We start from the raw sequence: 23,583 nt of genomic DNA on the forward strand, positions 1-23,583 counted from the left end.
GGTGGGAGGAAATGGGAAGATGCAACTCAAAGGATGCAAAGTAGCACATATGTGCAATAATTACATCTAGATACTTAATACACCAATATGAGAACTAGAGTAAATAAAATTATATAGTATTCAGCATTTTTGTTGAGTAAATTTTAGTTGCTCTCACAAAAAAAGGATAACTAAAGAGGATGGATATGTTAACATGCTTCATATCATAGCCATTTTACTACCTATATGTATCTTACATAATGTTTTATACCTTAGATAAACACAATAAAGTTTATTTTTATAAAAGATGAACATAACTTGAAAATAAAGAATGGAAAAGTATATACCATGTAAGCACTAGCTTGAAACTTAGTGTAACATTCCAGTAACAGACGCTAAAACAGATGCTTCTATATGTAAAGAAGGGAATATCTTAATGATAAAAAACATAATTGAATAAAAAGATATTACATTTCAAAGCATGTATATGCAAAATATACAATAGAGTTCCAAAATATTTAAAGCTTTTTAAGCTTTCAGAACTAAAAGAAAAAGACATATTAAAAATAATACAGACTTTAAGGCATTTACCTCAAGACATGATAAAACAAACAGAAAAAAAATAAAAACAGCAAGTATATGGAAGATCTGAATACCACATAAAACTTGATTTAATTGGCCTGAAATAAAAATCAAATCAAATATGAGTCAAATTTTCACTATTTTTAAGCATGCCTGAAATATTTATTAAAGGTAACCAAATGACAAGTCAAAAAGGAGGCATCAAAAGAATCCCTCCAAATTAAAATGCTTTCGAATAAGTTCCCTGACCACAATGGAGATAAGTTGGATATAAAGACAAAACAACAACAACAAAAATATCCAACTACCGGGAAATTAAACAACAAAATGTTAAATGATTTATAAATCAAAGAAGAAATCAAAACACAAGACATGAAGCTAAATAAGGACTTGGTGGAAAATTTATAGATATAAATTAGGAAAAGGAAAAGACTATCACTATTGTGCTTTTCCATCTCAGGAACCAAAATAAATAAATAAATCCAAGGAAACTAATAGAAATGAATAATAAAGGACAAAAGTCCATTTTAAAATATGATGAAAAAAATCAAAATTAATATTTGGTATTCTAAAGATTATTAAAACTGATAAACCCTTATGAAGACTGATCAAGAAAAACTTAGAAAGATCAACCTAAGAACAAAAGGAAGCCTCATTACAAATACATTACAAATTTAAAAGATATGATAATATTATCTAAAAATATGCACCAATACATTTGGCAATTTGGAGTAAATGAAAAAATACCTTTAAAAAAGTACACAGCCTAGAGTTTTAAGATGACGGAATAGAGAAGGTCGTTTTTCTAGCTGCTCTGTGACATTAAACCAAAAAAGCAGATAGGCAGCTTCTCAGCAAAATAGGTAACCAAAAAAGGGAGGAGAGACTTTATTAGAATTTAATACTGAACAGCAGATCAGGGACTCAGGAGGTTGGATATTGTAAGAAAAAACACCCAGTGTCATAGCCACTGCTGCTAGCTGGAGTACCCAGCCAGATGAGTCCCTCCACAAGCAAAGTGGAGGGAGGGACAAGGGACTAAAAGAAACCCTCATTTTTAAGAGGCCTAAGGTGTGTCTGGGTACAGAGAACTTAAAGATCAAAGACACTGCCCAACTAAACTGAACAGCATGCTGCACAATATCTTTGTACAGGAAAGAAGCTCCCATATTTCCAGGCTGCCTGAGGAGGACAGAGGAAGAAACCATTCTTTAGCTATGGCATGGGGCTGGCAGCTGAGGGAGCCAATTCCTGTAAAGTGTGTCCCAAAATACAGGCCCAATAAACACACACTGCAAGACAAAGAGTATACCTAAGTGACCAGAAAAATTTCAGTCATAGACAGAGGATTATACAGGAGACTACTGGTCATGGAAATCCACCCAGCACTACCCCTCACCCTCCAACCCAGCTGTTTGCAGGACTGGCTGTAAGAGACACACCTGGCTGCGAATTTGAAAGGACGAGGGTGGGAGAGATTAAGTTAGGAGACTGAACCCCAGACTGGGTAGTAGCGAGGCAGCAAGAGACATAATTGACTAAGAATTGGCTTCTCAAACATAAGGGTGAAAGCCAGGGGAGACACCTGGGGTGCAGACTTTCAGTGCCCACTGGCAGTGGCTGGGCCTTGGTGGTGCACTGATTTAAAGTATCTAGACCAATTAGCATCCAGCAAAGAGCCAGGAGACCACCTAAGTCTAAATGCTGCCTCTAGGAATTCCAACTACAGAATTACCTCTCACCCCATTGACCCCCAACCAACACGCTGAGAGGGAAAACTGAGAATCGAGACACAATTCTTTAACTTTTCTTTTTTCTTTTTTTTTTTTTTAAAGATAGAGTGAGAGGAGGAGAGAGAGAGAGAGAGAGAGAGAGAGAGAGAAAGAGAGAGAGAGAGAATTTTTAATATTTATTTTTTAGTTCTCGGCGGACACAACATCTTTGTTGGTATGTGGTGCTGAGGATCGAACCCGGGCCGCACGCATGCCAGGCGAGCGCGCTACCGCTTGAGCCACATCCCCAGCCCTCTTTAACTTTTCATGGAGATTTTTTTTTTCTTTTCTGTAACTGTGACCTTAGACATTTATACATATTCATATTGGTTTTATTTCTCATTTCTAGAATTTTTTGAAGCCAATTATTTTTCATTATTCAATATTTTGCAGACTAGTATATTTGAATAGTATATTTTAATTTTGTTTTGTAGTCTTTATTTTTTTAATGTTTACTTTATATAGATATATTTTTTCTCACATATCTGTTTCCTTGATTCTCTCTCTCTCTTTTTCCTCTCCTAATAGCCAATCTCTATTATTCTCTTTCAATCCTTCTTTAGTTTTTTACTTTTATTTTCTTTTCTCCTCCCTATAATTATCACATCCTACATCATTTCTGTTCTCTCCCAGTTGACCATTCAAAATTATAAAATTCTTTTGCAAACTTAACTGTTTTTACTGTGGGCAATAACTGATCTTATCATTTCTGTTTATTGTGACAATTAGCATTTTAGATGTCATGGTAGAAACTATTTGATTTAAACTGTACATTGTTTGCATTGATTGTTGTTATTAATTGTCTCCCCCTAAACAGTGAGGTACTGGAAACCTTCAGGGACACTACAAGTCAACAGAATAAAAACTCTACTACCTCAGATACATACTTCTAGATAGGTAAACACACAAATAATATGAAAAAGCAAGGGAACAAATCACCCAAACAAAACAAGATACTTAAATAACAGAATCTGATGACACCATGGTGGAAGAAAATGTCAGAGAAGGAATTTAGAATGTGCATAGTCAAACGCAATCTACAAAGTAAAATCAGAAAGAAAATAGAGAAAGTGAAAGATTACTTCAATAAAGAGAGATTTGAGGGAAAAACAGAAATCCTTGAAATAAATAAATCAACAAACCAAATTAAGAATTCAAATGGAAAGCATCACTAACAGACTAGATTACTTGGAAGACAGTACTTCAGGCAATGAAGACAAAATACATAATCTCAAAAGTAAAGTTGACCATAGAGAAAAGATGTTAAGAGACCATGAACAGAACTTCTAAGAAATATAGGATGACCTGATAAGGACAATTTAAGATTTATCAGGATAGATGAAGGCTTGAAGATACAAAGAAAAGGAATGTACAATCTTTTCAAAGAAATATCAGAAAATTTCATGAAACTAAAGAATGAAATGGAAAATCAAATACAGGAGGCTTACATGCCCTCAAATATACAAAATTACAATGGAACTATACCAAGACACATTATTATGAAAATATCTAACACAGAATAAGGATAGAAAAACAGCTGATGATATTTAGGGGAAACCAGCATGGATCTCAGTTGATTTCTCAGCCCAGACCCTCAAAGCTAGGAGGTCTTGGAATAGTGTATAGCAAGCTTGAAAATGGATGCCAACCAAGAATACTGTAGCCAGCAAAATTCAACTTCAGAATTGACGATGAAAAAAAACCTTCCAAGATAAACAAAGGTTAAGAGAATTCACAACTAAAAAGCCGGCACTACAAAACACATTCAATAAAATATTTCATGAAGAACAAATGAAAAATGAAAGTAAAAGCCAGCAAAGGGAAGAACTACACTAGAATAGTCAATCAAAAGAGAAACTAATTCAAAGTAAAAACCAGAAATAAATCAAAATGACAGGGAGTAAATCATTTTTCAATAATAACATGGGATTTATGTAATGGCCTAAACTCATCAATCAAAAGACATAGTCCGGCAGATCTGGATTAAAACCAAGACCCAATAATATGCTTTCTTCAAGAGACTTGCCTCATAGGTAAAGACATCCACAGAATGAAGTTAAAAGAATGGGGAAAAAATATCATTCACAAGGATCTCATAAACAAGCAGAATTTTCAACCCTTATATCAGATGAAGTGGACTTAAAGCTGAAGTTAATCAGAAGGGACAAAAAAGGCCATTTCATATTGCTTAAGAGAACTATCAACAAGACCTAACAATCTTAAATAGTTATGCCCCAAACAATGGAGCATCCATGTACATCAAACAAACCCTTCTCAATTCCAAGAATCAAATAGACCAAAGCACAATAATACTGGGTAATTTTAACATGACTCTGTCACTACTGGATAGATCCTCCAAATAAAAACTAAGTAAGGAAGCTAAAGAAGTAAAAAACACAATTGATAATTTAGACTTAACAGACATATATAGAATATATCATCCATCAATGACTAAATACACCTTCTTCTCAGTAGCACACAAATTCTTCTCTAATGTAGACCACATTACGTAAGCTATCACAATTGGTATATAATTGTAGTACTACCTTAATATATTTTTAGCATCTGTAGGATTGTTTTGATAGCTCCCTTTCCATTGATATTAATTTTTGTTCTTGACTTTATTCTTGATCACACTTGTTTGATTTTTATCAAATTTTAGCTGTATTATTTCTTTTCTATTTCATATATTTCTGCCCCTACTCTTATTTTTTCCTTTGTGCTACCTAATTTGAAAATAATTTGATTGTTAATCTAGGTTCTTTCTGATATAAGTACTTTAAGTTATAAATGTTCATCTGAGTACTGTTTAATCCCAAAGATTCTGATATTTTAAGCTTTTATTATCACTTAGTTCAAAGCACTTTTTGCTTACTTTTCTTGTGCTTTCTTCTTTGACCTGTGAGATATTTATAATCGTGCTATTTAATTTTGAAGTAGTAATGATGTGGGAATAGGGTTCTACATATCTTATGGTGATTGATTTATAATAAATCATGCAGAAAACAGTCTGCATGATTTCAAATTTTTTAAAAAAAATAAGTATTGGTAATGATTTTTATATTGATTGTAATGGTTACATCATGTCAAAACTGATCAAATTGCATAAATCAAAAATGTACATTTTATTGTACTTCAGTTTTACCTCAATAAGCTATGGGAAAAAAAAAGTACACAGCCTAGAGCTCATACACACACACCAAGCAAACAGTATACAAAATAAATAAGCCCAGTGTTTAAAGAGGTCAGATTTACCAGCTCTTTTCAATAAAAAACACAAAAGAACATAATAGGAAACTGCATTATGTAAGTACAAAGATAATAAAAGTAGCTAGCTGTTTTATGATTTGAGCTTCTGTCATGTATTATGGGAATAAAACAATGGAAATGTAATTTTCCTGCGTGAGATAAAAAAGAACAGACAATACTATGACTTGGTATCTTAATTTTTATACAGCAGGTGAGAAAAATGAAATCAATTCTTAGCTTAAGGAGGAAAATGCAGGGATGCAACACTATTTTATTTGTCTGGATTCTGGAAACCAATATTGCTTTGAAGGTTTACTGTGACCACTGAAATTTAAACCAAAAAGTGGCACCATTGATTCTACCATGCTTGACATAAAAAAAAAAAATGCTACCATAACTGATATTTTATATGCAGACTGGAATATTGCTAATTACTAATGATTTCTTTTTTATATTCCTTTAGGAAGATCAAACTTAGTTCATTTATTATATGTAGAACAGCATTACTGATCCAAACTATCCAAAAGTATATCATCATCTGGGTTAGATAAACCTAAATGCCATTCAAATTGCCAAATTTCATTACATTATATGATTAACATTTTGGCAAAGGTTTCCTGTGGGGGGGGGGGAAACTATTCATACTGGATTGTCTCCCATTCAGACATAAGTAACTCAAGATGAATGAGTTTTAAATGAAGACAAATTTAAAACACTGCCATCCAACTAACCAAAAGGGGATGGTGAAGGAAATATCCCAAAGCTCATTAAGGCTAAATTAAGGCTTTATAGTCACTAAAGATGGAGATCCAACATCTGAATCTCCTCTGGGCCTATGAATATCAGCATATTCCATTCCTAGAAATAGACTCTTTGGAAAAACTTGGCTAGGTTTAAATGGCAGCTCCTGCAAAAGGAAGCTTTGGAGGTAATTCAAAAGTTATAAATCAATTCTTGCCTTTGGTTCCTATCTCCTTCAGATACATAGAATTACAGATGTCTATAAATAAAAACATAGATAAGCAAATTCAATGCAATGCTACAGACATCTATTAAATATGGCACAATAAGACCAACTGAAATATACCTGTACACAGACTTATGGGTCAGAACTACTAAACTACCTTAGAGGTTTCTTAGCCTCAGCACTATTAACAATTTGTATTGGATACATTATTTGTTTTAGGAAGCTTTCCTTGCATTTTCAGATGTCTCTGGCGTAGATTCACCGCTACCCCAATTGTGACAATCAAAAATGTCTCTAGATATACCCAGACATCCTTAAGAGGATAGATTGCTCCTGATAGAAGAGCAATAATCGAGAAATTTTTAGTCCATTGGACCACCCTGAACAACGTCCTTTAAGGTCAGAACCAATTGGACTATCAAAGTCATACCCTTATGGGAGAACCAGCCACTGGAAACACATACAATATCTAATCACGCACATCACTATTATGTTGCCCATACACATGCCTATCTAAAGCAACCATCCCTTTAAAAAAGTGTCTGGAACACAAGAGCCAACCAAGAATGGTCAGTTATCATATTTACTATAACTCCTAGTTCCATTCTCTAACCCAGCATGGAACTGAAATAGCCATAAAGAAATGGAATGATTAATAGTAATAAAAAAAACTCTTGATATTTATCATTAGTGAAACTTAAATTATTTGCCACTCACACCAGTATCTCCCTCAATAACTTCTACATAGCTAGCTGATCCAATGTTCTTTAACTACTTACAAACTAAAACTGTTAAATCTACCTTCTCCTTTAGCTGAGCTTATAACCACAAAAGAATGAGGAAGTTAAAAAAAAGAATTTAATTAATACCTTGCTCTTCTTTTCATCAAAATATGTGAACAAGATTTTTTTTAATTTGTTCTAATTAGTTATAAATGAGAGTAGAATGTGTTTTGACATGTCATTCATAAATGGAGGATAACTTCTCATTCTTCTGGTTGTACATGATATAGAATCACTCTGGTTGTGCAATCAATCATACATGCATATAGGGTAATAATGTCCAGTTCATTCTACTACCCCTATAACCCCTCCCCTCCCTGCATTCTCCTCTGTCTAATCCAAAGTACCTCTATTCTTCCCTAGCCCCTATGCCAGTTTATTGTGAATTAGCATCTGCATATCAGAGAGAACATTCAGCTTTTGCTTCTTTGAGATTGGCTTATTTTGTTTAGCATAATATTTTCCAGCTCCATCCATTTACCAGCAAATGCCATAATTTCATTCTTCTTTATGGCTGAGTAATATTCCATTGTATGTATATACCACAATTTCTTTATACATTCATCTGCTGACGGGCACCTAAGTTGCTTCCACAATTTAGCTATTGTGAGTTGAGCTACACTGATGTGGCTGTGTCACTTTAGTGTACTGATTTTAAGTCCTTTAGGTTTATGCCAAGGAATGGGATAACTGGGTCAAATGGTGGTTTCATTCCAAGTTTTCTGAGGAATCTCCATACTGCTTTCCAGAGTGATTGCACCAATTTGAATTCCCATCAGCAATGTATGAGTGTACATTTTCCCCACATCCTTGCCAATCTTTATTGTTCCTTGTATTCTTGATAACTGTCATTCTGACTGGATTGAGATAAAATCTCAGTGTAGCTTTGATTTGCATTTCTCTAACTGCAAATGTTGAACATTTTTTCATATATTTGTTGATCAATTATATTTCTTCTTCTGTGAAGTGGCTATTCAATTCCTTAGTCTGTTTATTGATGAGGTTATTTGGGTTTTTTTTTTTTGTATTGATTTTTTTGAGTTCCTTATATATCCTAGAGATTAATGCTCTATCTGAAATGCATGTGGTAAAGATTTTCTCCCAATCTTCAGGCTCTCTCTTCAACATGATTGATTTTTTTTTCTGTGAAGAAGCTTTTTAATTTGATTTCATCCTATTTATTGATTTTTTATTTTACTTCTTGCACTTTAGGAGTTTTGTTAAGGAAATCAGTTCCTAAACCAATATGCTAAAGATTGGGCCTACTTTTTATTCTATTTGGCAAAGGTCTCTGTTCTAGTACCTAAGTCCTTGAAAGATTTTTGAATAACATAAATTTATGGAAGAGGAGCATATTCTATTCCTATTTCTATCTTCTTTGACCTTAACAGGTAGAAAAGCAGTTTATACTGCTAAGGTTAAGGACACTAAGATATAAATAAATTTGGTAATAGATTGTTTTATGTGATTCTAAGATCATCATCCTCTATTCCCATCGATAATGTACGGTGACAAAATGGGAATTTCTGAGGAACTCATCCCTCTGAAAAAGGATACTCTAGAGTATACCAAAATGGGATTAATAGAATAATGTGATATGAATTTACTCAACCATGAGAACAAGATAGGAAAAAGTATGATGGGGCAATGACAAACTCTCTTTTTTAAATTCTGACATGAACAAATATCCTTGCACAACTGTCTAGAAAGTGATTCCTAATGTGAATTAATCATGATGTGGAATACATCACCCCTTACTGAATCCAATATAAGGGAACCTTGTCAATATTGCACTCTGAGATCATGCAACATAGACTGTTAAAAACTACCATGAACCAAGACTCTTAAAGATTTATAGTTCATAAGCCCTTCAGGATCAGGATATAGAAAAAAAGAGTATTAAATCCAGATAGCCTTAATAGTTTATTTCCACTCCAGTCATGATGCCACAATGAGAAGCAGGATCAACAGAGCTGAGCTTGCTCCAACAAAAGAACAGATTGAGACTAGAGATAGCTCTTACAGGCAACTCCTTTCTAGCATGATCCTGTTCTGATTAGAAAGCTTCTATTGTTATATAGTAGACCAAGTAGCGCCACAAATATATTTTTAAAAACTTAAAAAGGTAAAATGTCCCCTAGATTTTTTTTACAGAACATATTAACCCCTGCCAGTTCAAGCATACCTTTTTATGGGATAACAGAAGATCAAAAGTGCATATTTTGCTATTTCTCTGCTTTGTCCCAATAACCCCATTTTCTATTTTAATCTTGTTAGCAAGTTATGTGGTAATGTGCATGCATATATGTATATGTACACGGTACATTATGCATGTGTATCCCCTTTGCATGAACACACTCTTAAAAGTTTCAGGGCATCACCTTCTAAAATCTGGAGTGGACTCCTATGAAGAAAAGAGGTAATGTATCAATCCTGAGACTGCTAGCCTTCGAATGATCTGCTTTAAAAATTGGTTCATGGCCAGTGTCTGAGAACTTGGATTTAGGAAGAATTCCCTTCATTTTCAGAACTAATAAAAGAGGCTAACTGTGTCTTAACTCTTTATAGAAACAATGGGGCTTATGCCAAACATCTGCTTTCCTTTGGGGAATTGCTATGAGTGAGAGAATTTGCTCTCATAATCAATCCCCAATAAACACTACTGAGTTTGTAATGAGCTTCCTTTCTAGACATTTCACATGTGTTATCACAACTTGTTTCTGGCATAACAGATGATCAAAAAACAATGCATGCTTTGCTCTTTTTCGGCTTTGCTCTATTAGCCCCAATATTTTATTATGGAAAGAGTTAAGCATGTCCATGTGACTCCACAGGATGAGGGCTCTTGCAAACTTGTAACAGGTTTAATTACTTTGAGAAATCATAAAAATATGCATTCCCTGGAAACTCGAATATTTACCTTGAGCAACCAGATCTCGTCTCAATAATGGATAAAGAACAGGTTCGACACCATCCATTTCTTGTATAATAAGGGTTTTCCCAAAACGTACAGCCAACTCAAGAGCTGTGATAAAGTTACTATCCTGTGAGAATAAAAAGGAATACATATTAATTTTTTTATTATATCAGTATATACAAAGATCCTTATAGATGATAAATGAATATAGTACTAGAAAAATAAGAACATTTTAAATGAAATTTTAATGTTAATAATTCAAATTACTCAATTATGTTTCTAGTTACAAGTACTTGAATTATTTTAATTGAATGAGTTATCTTAAAATTTTCATCACTTAAATAGAAATATTTTTTAAAAATAAAAATTTCGACAATTTTTTTATTGTTGAAAAAGACATCTAAAAGCTCAACAATTTTTAAGTATATATTACAGTGTTGTTAATTATAACAACAATATAGGTAGCAGATCTCTAGAACTTTTTGGTCATCGACATCAGGAACACTATACCCATTGAATATCATCTCTTTAAAAAAAAAAAAAAAAGAGACAGAGCAAAATAGAGAGAGAGAGAGAGAGAATTTTAATATTTTATTTTTTAGTTATCGGCGGACACAACATCTTTGTTTGTATGTGGTGCTGAGGATCGAACCCGGGCCACACGCATGCCAGGCGAGCGCGCTACCGCTTGAACCACATCCCCAGCCCGAATATCATCTCTTTACCCCACAATACAAATGTCTTTCTTTAATTTTCTACTATAATTACAAATTTTTTATAGAAATAAATTTCAAATTCTATCTGTAATAAATTATCAGGAATTAATAAGAACTACTTTGCCTATATTCCAACTCAACTATTGAATGGGGAGTTTAAAAAAGGAAAATGATGAATTCGCATAGATATTTCTTAGTGTGACACGTTTAATAATTAAGTTTAATTTTTAATTAATAAATTATTAATTAAGACTCTTCAACAAGACTCTACAACCAATGAAGAATTTTGAGGCTTTTTGGTTAGCAAAAAAAAAAAAAAGGAGTTTAAAATATTACTCCATGCCTCCAACAAAGATGAAAACTAAAGTATAATATTTGGGATAATTATTAAGATCTTATACTGCAAAAGCCAAATGAGACTAAAGTACAATCATGCACCACATAATATTTCAGTCAACAATGGACCACATATACAATAGTAGTCCCATAAGATTATAACGGAGTGAAAAACTTCCTATTGAGTAGTACATCATAGCTGTCATACCACAATGCTGAGCTGTCAGGCATATTATAAAAGTACAACACATACAATTATATATTGGTATATTATACCAAATAATAATAATAAATAACTTCATGTATATATATATATTATATATATACTTTATGCTTTAGAGTATATTTTAGAGTACATAAAATATACTTTAGAGTATATTCCTTTTACTTATGTTTTTTAAAATTAACTTATAAAACAGTCACAGGCAGGTCCTTCTGGAGTTATTCTAGAAAAAGATAATGGTATTGATGATTCTGACCTTGTGAAAGCCTAGACTAGTATATTTGTTTGTCTTTACTTTTAACAAAAAGAGTTCACAAATGGTCAACAAATATATGAAAAAATGGTCAATGTTTCTAGCAATAAGAGAAATACAAATTAAAATTATACTGAGATTTCATCTTACTATAGTCAGAATGGCAATTATCAAGAACACAAGAAACAATAAATGTTGGTGAAGATGTGAAGAAAAGTATATATACTCATATACTGTTGATGGGACTGCAAACTGGTACAACCACTCTGGAAAGCAGTACAGACAGTCCTCAGAAAAGTAAGAATAGAACCACCATTTGACTCAGTAATCCCATGTCTCGGTATATATCCAGAGGATTTAAAATCAGCACACTAAAGTGACAGAGCCACATCAATGTTTATAACAACACAATTCATAATAGCTAAGCCAGGGAGCCAATCTAGGTACCCTTCAACAGATAAATGAATAAAGAAATTGTGCTATATATACACACATGGAGTATTATTACTCTGCCATAAAGAAGAATGACTTTAGGGGATTCCAACATGGCGGCGGGCGCAGAGAGATCAAGTCTCTGACCTCTTCAGCTGTGCAGGCATAGGGAGTCGTAAACAACCTACATCTGTTAGCTCAGGATCACTAGGCAATGCTGAGCTGACGTGGATCTGGGGCGAACAGTCTGGGCCTCTCAGAACACACTCTGAGCCCGGATCGGCTGAATTCAAGCTCCCGTTCGCCTGCTTCCCACAGACAAACAGCTGTGACTCAGCACTAATCCATCCGGCTGAAACAACTGGTCAGCGCTTCTCATCCTACAGAGGTAAATGCCTACCAAGCCTTCATAGGTAGTGGCCACAGGTTTGAAACGGGGCTTGGGAGAGACAGTAAGGACCCACCCGTTGCACTGGTCGCCCGGCAAAGGGAAACGAACTGTCGCCATTTGCAAGAGATACCACCATGGCAGAGAACTGACGTCATCAGACTGCGGCGGAGGAGATAACTTCATTGAAACCTGCAGCTACACGTGTGTAATTCCCTAGCCTTCCCTCTCCACACATCGGGGAAACCTTAAGGGCCCCTCCCAGCTCTCCCGTAAGGGCCCCTCCCAGCTCTCCCGTGAGCACGATAGCCAGACCCAGGGAATCAGAGGTGGCGCGGGACCCACGGCGCGGAACTACCGCTCCCACCAGTGCTGACAGCTGAGGTCTCTTGCACCAGCTACCGGGAGAGTAGCTACCGGAGTGCAAGTAAAATTCGCTGAGGATTCTCAGCCCCAAGCTCTACAAACTTAGGGTCTGAGGGAATGGCAAACTGGAAGAGTGTGCCCAGTCATTCATGAAAACAGGGCTCCCAGGAGCAGCAGACTTGGCGTGTACCCAGTATTGTGGTGAGCGGCACCCGTGAAAGGGGCCTGGCCAGAGGAAAAGTGGGAAGTGACTAGACACAAGAGGAGGCCCTAGGCACTCAGGATTGGAGACTCTCCCAGTCTGGGAGGAGCTGCTGCACAGTGATTGGTTCCTGCGTATTGACAGGAGAAACTTGGCCTGGTGGGCACAGTGCCACCTACTGGAATAGAAGTTAATCAAACTCTAAGACTGCATTTATTAGTTTTTTTTTTCTTTTTTTCTTTTCTCTTTTTTTTTTTTGATTTGGGTTTTTCTTTCATTTTCATTTTTCTTTCTTGTTGTTTTTTTAAATTCTTTTTTTACAATTTTTTTAATTTTTTTGGTCTAATTTTAATTTTGTTTTTTTATCATTTTTTTAAATTTTTTTCTTTTTTTATTTCCTATTTTTTTCTTCTTTTGTCTTTTCATTTCTTTTCAATTATCTTATCCCCCCTTCCTTGAATTCTACCTGCTTACTCTCATTCTCTTTAGTGATGTCTTCCCTTCCCGTCTAATACCTTTCCTCCCAAGCATCTAATAAATTTATAGGAGTAAACAGTAACTCATCAGTCAAACAGAACAAGAAGTAACATGATCAGCTTCAAAAAGCAAGGAAGAAAAGGAGTACAAACAATGCAGGACAGCCTAAATATTCAGGGGGACGTAGAGTCATCAGAAAAATGGTCATATAAAGAACTCAAGGAACACCTTAGACAGATGGAATGGAACCTTAAAGAGGATACAAGACAGCAAATTCAAGCAGAGAAAAAACACATTGAGAATGAATTACATAAACAGATAAAAGAAGAAGTTAAGCATCTTTATCAGGAGATAGAGATTATAAAAAATAATCAAACAATAATTCTAGAAATGAAGGAAACGATAAACCAAATTAAAAACTCAATTGAGAGTATCACTAACAGAGTGGAGCAAGTAGAAGCCAGAACATCAGATAATGAAGACAAAATATATCATCTTGAAAAGAGTCTAGCCAACTCAGAAAGGCTGGTAAAAAATCACGAGAAAAACATCCAAGAGTTATGGGATAACATAAAAAAACCAAACTTACGAGTCATCGGGATAGAAGAAGGTACAGAGATTCAAACCAAGGGAATGAGTAACCTGCTGAATGAAATAATTACAGAAAACTTTCCAGAAATAAAAAGGGAAACAGATATACAAATTGAAGATGCATACAGGACACCAAGCACACAAAATCACAGTAGACCAACGCCAAGACACATTGTTATGAAGATATCCAATATACAGAACAAAGAGAAAATATTAAAAGCTACAAGAGAAAGGAGACAGATTACATTCAGGGGTAAACCAATAAGGTTGACAACGGATTTTTCATCACAGACACTGAAAGCAAGAAGATCATGGAACAATGTATTTCAAACACTGAAAGACAATGGATGCCAACCAAGAATTCTGTATCCAGCAAAATTAAGCTTCAGGTATGACAACGAAATAAAAATCTTTCATGATAAACAAAAGTTAAAAGAATTTGCAGCCAGAAAACCAGCATTGCAAAGCATTTTGAGCAAAACACTACATGAGGAAGAAATGAAAAACAATAACCAAAACCATCAGTAGGAAGTGCCTCGGTAATGACAGAGGGCGAGGGGAAAGATAATCATGCAGAAACAAACTAAATTTTTTAGAAAAAGGATAAATAATCAAACATGGATGGAAGTACAAACCATATATCAATAGTAACTCTGAATGTTAATGGCTTAAACTCTCCAATAAAGCGACATAGGCTGGTATCATGGATTAAAAAAACAAATCCAACAATATGCTGCCTCCAGGAGACACATCTGATTGGAAAAGACATACATAGGCTGAAGGTGAAAGGATGGGAAAAAAATATACCATGCACATGGTCCTCATAAGCAAGCAGGGGTGGCCATCCTCATATCGAATAAAATCGACTTCAAGACTAAGTTAATCAAAAGGGATAAAGAAGGACATTATATACTGTTAAAAGGAACCATTCACCAACAAGACATAACAATTATCAATATTTATGCACCAAATAATGGTGCTGCGACATTCATAAAACAAATTCTCCTCAAGTTCAAGAATCAAATAGACCACAACACAATAATTATGGGTGACTTCAACACACCTCTCTCACCATTGGACAGATCCTCCAAACAAAAGTTGAATAAAGAAACTATAGAACTCAATACCACAATCAATAACCTAGACTTAACTGACATATATACAATATATCAACCATCATCAAATGGATATACTTTTTTCTCAGCAGCACATGGATCCTTCTCAAAAATAGACCATATATTATGCCATAGGGCAACCCTCAGTAAATATAAAGGGGTGGAGATAATACCTTGCATTTTATCTGATCATTATGGAATGAAACTGGAAATCAATGATAAAAGAAGGAAGGAAAAATCCTACATCACATGGAAAATGAATAATATGTTACTGAATGATCAATGGGTTACAGAAGACATAAAGGAGGAAATAAAAAAATTCTTAGAAATAAATGAAAACACAGACACAACATATCGGAATCTATGGGACACAATGAAAGCAGTTTTAAGAGGAAAATTCATTGCCTGGTGGTCATTCCTCAAAAAAAGACTTGTATTGAAGGTTTAGGATCAGCAGGCATTGTTCTAGGGATAAAAATACATTCAAACAGAAGATAGTGAAGACATCGATAAATTTCTTAAGTCATATGATTTGCCCAGACTGAGTCAGGAGGATACACACAATTTGAACAGACCAATATCAATGGATGAAATTGAAGAAGCCATCAAAAGACTACCAACCAAGAAAAGCCCAGGACTGGATGGGTATACAGCGGAGTTTTACAAAACCTTTAAATAAGAATTAATACCAATACTTTTCAAGTTATTTCAGGAAATAGAAAAAGAGGGAGCTCTTCCAAATTCATTCTATGAGGCCAACATCACCCTGATTCCGAAACCAGACAAAGACACCTCAAAGAAAGAAAACTACAGACCAATATCTCTAATGAACCTAGATGCAAAAATCCTCAATAAAATTCTGGCGAATCGAATACAAAAACACATCAAAAAAATTGTGCACCATGATCAAGTAGGATTCATCCCTGGGATGCAAGGATGGTTCAATATATGGAAATCAATAAATGTTATTCACCACATCAATAGACTTAAAAGATAAGAACCATATGATCATCTCGATAGACGCAGAGAAAGCATTCGACAAAGTACAGCATCCCTTTATGTTCAAAACATTAGAAAAACTAGGGATAACAGGAACTTACCTTGACATTGTAAAAGCTATCTATGCTAAGCCTCAGGCTAGCATCATTCTGAATGGAGAAAAGTTAAAGGCATTCCCTCTAAAATCTGGAACAAGACAGGGATGCCCTCTATCACCACTTCTATTCAATATAGTTCTTGAAACACTGGCCAGAGCAATTAGACAGACGAAAGAAATTAAAGGCATAAAAATTGGAAAAGAAGAAATTAAATTATCACTATTTGCAGATGACATGATTCTATACCTAGAAGACCCAAAAGGGTCTACAAAGAAACTACTAGAACTAATAAATGAATTCAGCAAAGTGGCAGGATATAAAATCAACACGCATAAATCAAAGGCATTTCTGTATATCAGTGACAAAACTTCTGAAACGGAAATGAGGAAAAACACTCCATTCACAATATCCTCAAAAAAAAAAATAAAATACTTGGGAATCAACCTTACAAGAGAGGTGAAAGATTTATACAATGAAAACTACAGAACCCTAAAGAGAGAAGTAGAAGAAGATCTTAGAAGATGGAAAAATATACCCTGTTCATGGATAGGCAGAACTAACATCATCAAAATGGCGATATTACCAAAAGTTCTCTATAGATTTAATGCAATGCCAATCAAAATCCCAACGGCATTTCTTGTAGAAATAGATAAAGCAATCATGAAATTCATATGGAAAAATAAAAGACCCAGAATAGCAAAATCAATGCTAAACAGGAAGTGTGAATCAGGCGGTATAGTGATACCAGATTTCAAACTATATTACAGAGCAATAGTGACAAAAACAGCATGGTACTGGTACCAAAACAGGCGGGTGGACCAATGGTATAGAATAGAGGACACAGAGATTAATCCACAAAGTTACAACTATCTTATATTTGATAAAGGGGTTAAAAGCATGCAATGGAGGAAGGATAGCATCTTCAACAAATGGTGTTGGGAAAACTGGAAATCCATATGCAACAAAATGAAACTGAATCCTTTTCTCTCGCCATGCACAAAAGTTAACTCAAAATGGATCAAGGAGCTTGATATCAAATCAGAGACTCTGCGTCTAATAGAAGAAAAAGTTGGATACGATATACATATTGTGGGGTCGGGCTCCAAATTCCTTAATAGGACACCCATAGCACAAGAGTTAATAACAAGAATCAACAAATGGGACTTACTTAAGCTAAAAAGTTTTTTCTCAGCAAGAGAAACAATAAGAGAGGTAATTAGGGAGCCTACATCCTGGGAACAAATTTTTACCCCTCACACCTCCGATAGAGCCCTAATATCCAGAGTATACAAAGAACTCAAAAAATTAGACAATAAGATAACAAATAACCCAATCATCAAATGGGCCAAGGACCTGAACAGACACTTCTCAGAGGAGGATATACAATCAATCAACAAGTACATGAAAAAATGCTCACCATCTCTAGCAGTCAGAGAAATGCAAATCAAAACCACCCTAAGATACCATCTCACTCCAGTAAGATTGGCAGCCACTATGAAGTCAAACAACAACAAGTGCTGGCGAGGATGTGGAGAAAAGGGTACACTTGTACATTGCTGGTGGGACTGCAAATTGGTGTGGCCAATTTGGAAAGCAGTTTGGAGATTCCTGGGAAAGATGGGAATGGAACCACCATTTGACCCTGCTATTGCCCTTCTCGGACTATTCCCTGAAGACCTTAAAAGAGCATGCTACAGGGATACTCACATCGATGTTCATAGCAGCACAATTCACAATAGCTAGATTGTGGAATCAACCCAGATGCCCTTCAATAGATGAATGGATAAAAAAAAAATGTGGCATCTATACACAATGAAGTACTATGCAGCAATAAAAAATGACAAAATCATAGAATTTGCAGGGAAATGGATGGCACTAGAGCAGATTATGCTTAGTGAAGCTAGCCAATCCCTAAAAAACAAATACCAAATATCTTCTTTGATATAATGAGAGCAACTATGAACAGAGCAGGGAGGAAGAGCAGGAAGAAAAGATTAACATTAAACAGAGACATGAGATGGGAGGGAAAGGGAAAGAAAAGGGAAATTGCATGGAAATGAAGGGAGACCCTCATTGCTATACAAAATTACATATAAGAGGTTGTGAGGGGAATGGGAAAATTGTTGAGAGCCACAGCCAAAGGGGCCCCAGCAAACTTCCAGCTGCCAGCAAACTTCCAGCTGCCGGCTGATGATTGGCTCACAGCAGCCCCAGCAACATCTAGCTGATTGGCTCCTCTGAGGTGATGTTCATTGGGCTGTTTCCCTGCCCTTCAGACTGCCAGCTGATGATTGGCTCACAGCGGCCCCAGCAACATCTAACTGATTGGCTCCTCTGCGGTGATGTTCATTGGGCTGTTTCCCTGCCCTTCAGACTGCCAGCTGATGATTGGCTCACAGCGGCCCCAGCAATATCTAGCTGATTGGCTCCTCTGCAGTGATGTTCATTGGGCTGTTTCCCTGCCCTTCAGACTGCCGGCTGATGATTGGCTCACAGCGGCCCCAGCAACATCTAGCTGATTGGCTCCTCCACGGAGCTGCTCATTGGGGGACTTCTTTGGCTCCGCCCACACGACCCAGCCAATCAGCCTCAAGAACAGGAGGATTGTGGGAGGTGGTGAGGGTTGTGTGGGGGTGAGAGGCTTGTGGGAAGCCGGTGGTGGCAGTTGGGCTCTGAGGGTTTTTTCCTGAGGAGCAGTTTTGTTTGGCGTTTGTAGTTCTAAAAATAAAGTTAGTTTCTTTTGACAAGTGGCTCCTGAATTGTGCCCAGCCATACTGCGGCAAAAATAAACAAGGAGAGAAATGAATTACAGTAGATGGGGTAGAGAGAGAAGATGGGAGGGGAGGGGAGGGGGGATAGTAGGGGATAGGAAAGGTAGCAGAATACAACAATTACTAATAGGGCATTATGTAAAATAGTGGATGTGTAACCGACGTGATTCTGCAATTTGCATTTGGGGTAAAATTGGGGGTTCATAACCCACTTCAATCTAATGTATGAAATATGATATGTCAAGAGCTTTGTAATGTTGTGAACAACCAATAAAAAAAAAAAGAAGAATGACTTTATAACATTTGCCAGTAAATGGATGAATCTGGAGACTATCATGCTAGGTGATATAAGCCAGTCCCCAAAAGTCAAAAAGCCAAAGGTTGAATGTCTTCTCTATTATGTAGAAGCTAACCCACAATAAGTGTGGGGAGGGGGCAACAGAAGATTAGTGGGTTAGAAAAAGGGAGATGAAAGGAAGGTAAAAAGGATAAGAAAGGGAAAGTCAGTGAAATGAATCTGACATAACTTACCAATGTACATATATGAATACACAATGGTGAATCTGATATCATGTACATCCACAAGAAATTAATTTAAACAAATAATAATGACAGGTAAATGGCAGAAAGATCAATAGACGGAAAGGAGCAGGAGGAGGAGAAAAGAAGAGAGATACAGGGTCTAAAATAGAATAAAATATATCCCATACTTATATAATTATGTCAAAAGGGAACTAGTGTTCTGTATAACTAAAAAGAACCAGTATTTTTTAAAGTTCAAAAAGTTAAAAAAATTAATTTAAAAATAGGTAAATTCTTATAAAATAAAGATATATAAAAATAAAATATGTATAGTTATATGTGTTTTAAGCTAAAGTTTATAAGGTAAAAAGAGCAAACTAAGGTTAACATTATTGATAAAAGAAAATTTTTGTGAATTTGGTATAATTTAAATATACAGTGTTAATCAATTCTCCAGATGTATACAGTAATGAACTGAGCTTTCACATTCACAACACTCACTCACTGACTCAGCTAGAGCAACTTTATTCCTGCTGACTCCATTCATAGTAAGTGCCTACCTACACAGAGATACAATTTATTTTTATATTTTATACCACATTCTATGTACCTTTTCTATATTTAGATGTGTTTACCATTGTGTTACCAGTTACCTACAATATTTAGTATAGTAACATGCTGTACATATTTGTAGCACAGCAGCAATAGGCTACATTACATAGCCCATATGGGTAGTGGGCCATATGACCTGGGCTTGTGAAAGCACACTCTATGATATTCACACAATGGCAAAATTGCCCAACACATTTCTTAGAATATATCACCCTGATTAAGCAATACATGATTATATTTTATATATTATCTAATTTTCAATTATTTTTACTACAAACAAATGAGACAGAAACCCCATTTATAAAAGTAAGGTAAGTTTTAAAAATAACTTTTCAAATACTAGAGAATATCTATAAAAGCAAGTCATACAGGGGTGGGGTTTTGGCTCAGTGGTAGAGTGCTTGCCTTGCATGCATGAGGCACTGGGTTCAATCCTCAGCACCACATAAATGTAAAATAAAGATATTGTGTCCACCTAAAACTTAAGAATAATTTTTTTTTTAAAAAAGTAAGTCATACAACTAGGGCTTCCAAAAATGAAATTTAAAAATAACCAAATATAATTTTCTTAGCAAGATAAATATGACAGTAAGAAACCACTATTAAAAAAAGACTATGATTACATTTTACTGACCAAAATGTCAAATATTGGGACATATTAAATATTCTTCTTGGTATGTTATAGGAATAGGAAATTGTGAGAGACATTCAAGAAAACTACAAATGTGCTCAAGACCAGGAGAATTTTCTGATTCTCTAAGCTAAATTAGTTATATTTGTGCCATTAATCATAACTTAGAGAAAATATTTCTTTCTCTAACCTACTACAGCATCCTCTTCATAAGAACAGAAAGTGTGACTACTTTACTCACTATGAAATTCCCAGGGCTTTGATCAATACCTAGCACCAAATAAATATTCTCATCACTTTTTACAAATTACAAAACTGAAGCTAAGTGAGTTATATTTCTTTCCCCAAATCCAACTCCAGGTAAATTATAGGCCACAGTCTTGGATCTGTTTTCTAACTATACACCCAGAATTATTTTCACTATAAGATGCTATTCATAGTTAGCATCTGAATAATTAGTAATACATACCTGTTGATCAATAACCTCCAAATGTGAGTCCTTCAAATGTGTTTTTAACCATTCTGTAGCTTGGGATGAAGGATCTATAAGAAATGGACACACTCGACTCTAGATTGAAAAGAAGAAGAATGTTAATTAAATGAGTACGGTTTGATTTAATGAAAATAAATGCCTAAAAATTATGAAACAATTTCTAAATGAGCTGACTTTGGAGGATGCAACTGTACAACCAAAAGGAATAAATACAGGTACAGTACATATCAGTACTGGAAAACCAAATTAATAAATTTTCAATTAAATAATATTAAGTAATTAAACTGTGCATAGTCCCATTTGTTACACAATAACTCAAAGTGTATGTTAACAATATACTAAGCAAGAGTTTTATTCCCATGCTGATGCTATTTGCACTATTTGTTCTGGTTTTTAAAATGCATAATCAAGGTATTCCCTAACTTTATACATCTTCTGGGTGAATAAACCATAAAGGCCTTATAAAAGACCCATGAGCTAATCATAAAAATACTGCTGAAATAATTTTAACATAGTTATTTACATTTTAAGACACTGATTCTTCTAAAGCAGTAAATATCTACCATAAAGCCTTGTCTTAGAAATGAAAATTAGACTTTATATGCTTAAATATAATGAACTAGAAACTAAATTCATTACAGAATGTCCTGCACTAGTTAATCTCTAAAACATACAGGAGTTTAGAACCCAGTGAAGACGTCTTACACACAATGGTTCTTAGAGATGTTAGGAAGCCTATTATATGTATAAAAAAATGTATACCTCCTAGCACCAAATAAATATGCAATAACTCTAGAAGTCATCTAATAATTACCACTACCTACTAAATCAGATTTAAATGAATGAACTAATTTTTGTTTAATTTTCAATTATTTGAAAAAAATGTAATTTACATTATAGGGATAAGAAAACACATGTGAAAGAGTAGAATAAAAACTTAGGACTGAGGTGTATCAATCTCATAAAAACACTTGTTATTTCAGTGGCATATCAAGAAGGAAGGCAATAGTAGGAATAATTTGCCTTGTAGACTAATAGCTTTTTATCACCAACACCATTTAGAATTCCTAGCACATGGTCATAATGAAAACATACCTGGCTTTAAAACAGCTTTATTACAGTATTTAAATTCTCCACAAAGAACTTGTTTTTGTTTGCAACCAGAGTAGAATATTCCCCCTTGCCATGTTACATCACTGTATGATCATTACCCAGAAGCTATTTCTATAGATTTCTCTTACTGTTCCATCAAATAAATGTACTAATCCTAGAAAAATGATGTGGTTAGTAATTACGTTCTCAGTATTACTATGGGTTTAGGGTCTACTTTTATGGTGGCATTCAATAACAAACATTTCACAATTCTATGAGATTTTGCTTAACCCTGACAGTATAATTTTAAAATTTGAAGGAGTTTTCTTACCCATGATTTCAAACCAATGATCTGATGCAGTTGAAAAAAAAAAGAAAAGAAAAGAAAATGGTAATGTTTCAAAATCTATTTTTAGCAAAGGAAATATGTTTAACAAATTTAAAGGGTACTTACAAGTTTTTGTTCATCTCATTTATACTTTTACACAGAGATTTAGAGAAAATTTCTAAGGTATATTTTATCTCTGTTGCATGATGAAATGTAGTTAAATTATATAATTAACAACTTATAATAAATCAAAAATGTTGAGCTTTCATTCATTTATTCATCTACCTTAGAATCTACAGTAACACAAAGTTCAAAGGATACAGAAATTAGTAAAATATATTCCCTTGACCTCAGTGACTTGACATCCAATAAAGAAGCAAAAATAAAACACCCATCATTCAGAAGTATACAAAATGCTACAGAAGAATGATATATGGAGATAGGGCAGAGACTAGGAAACATTTCAAATCAATCAAAGCCAAGAAAAATTAGGAAGGCAAAGAAGAAAAAAAATCATTTTGGATAAAAAAATACCATGATGAAAAGAATAATAACAAAGTTCGGAGTACCTGGAAAATTCCAGTAGTCTGACACAGCTTGATTAAGAAAAATGTGGGCAAAGATGATATATAAAAATGGCAGAAGTAGGGACGGGGTTGTGGCTCAGCGGTAGAGCACTTGCCGAGCACG

General features: G+C 34.8%; 1 protein-coding gene across 2 annotated transcripts in view; it reads right to left on the reverse strand.

The window, feature by feature from the left end:
• DYNC2H1 (dynein cytoplasmic 2 heavy chain 1) overlaps positions 1–23,583 on the reverse strand; it is a 387,437-nt gene that overhangs the window by 228,862 nt on the left and 134,992 nt on the right. The window contains exons 64-66 of one of the 2 annotated variants that reach the window (XM_081279718.1): positions 22,897–22,917; positions 21,450–21,548; positions 10,252–10,375 (exon numbers count right to left, since the gene is read on the reverse strand). In XM_081279718.1, the coding sequence (XP_081135844.1) occupies positions 10,252–10,375; positions 21,450–21,548; positions 22,897–22,917 (244 nt within the window). The remainder of the gene's footprint in view (positions 1–10,251; positions 10,376–21,449; positions 21,549–22,896; positions 22,918–23,583) is intronic. The other variant, XM_081279719.1, reaches the window with a different exon arrangement.

Source organism: Spermophilus citellus (genome assembly GCF_964194105.1).
Source record: "Spermophilus citellus genome assembly, chromosome: 2".
NCBI classification, from domain to species: Eukaryota; Metazoa; Chordata; class Mammalia; order Rodentia; family Sciuridae; genus Spermophilus; species Spermophilus citellus.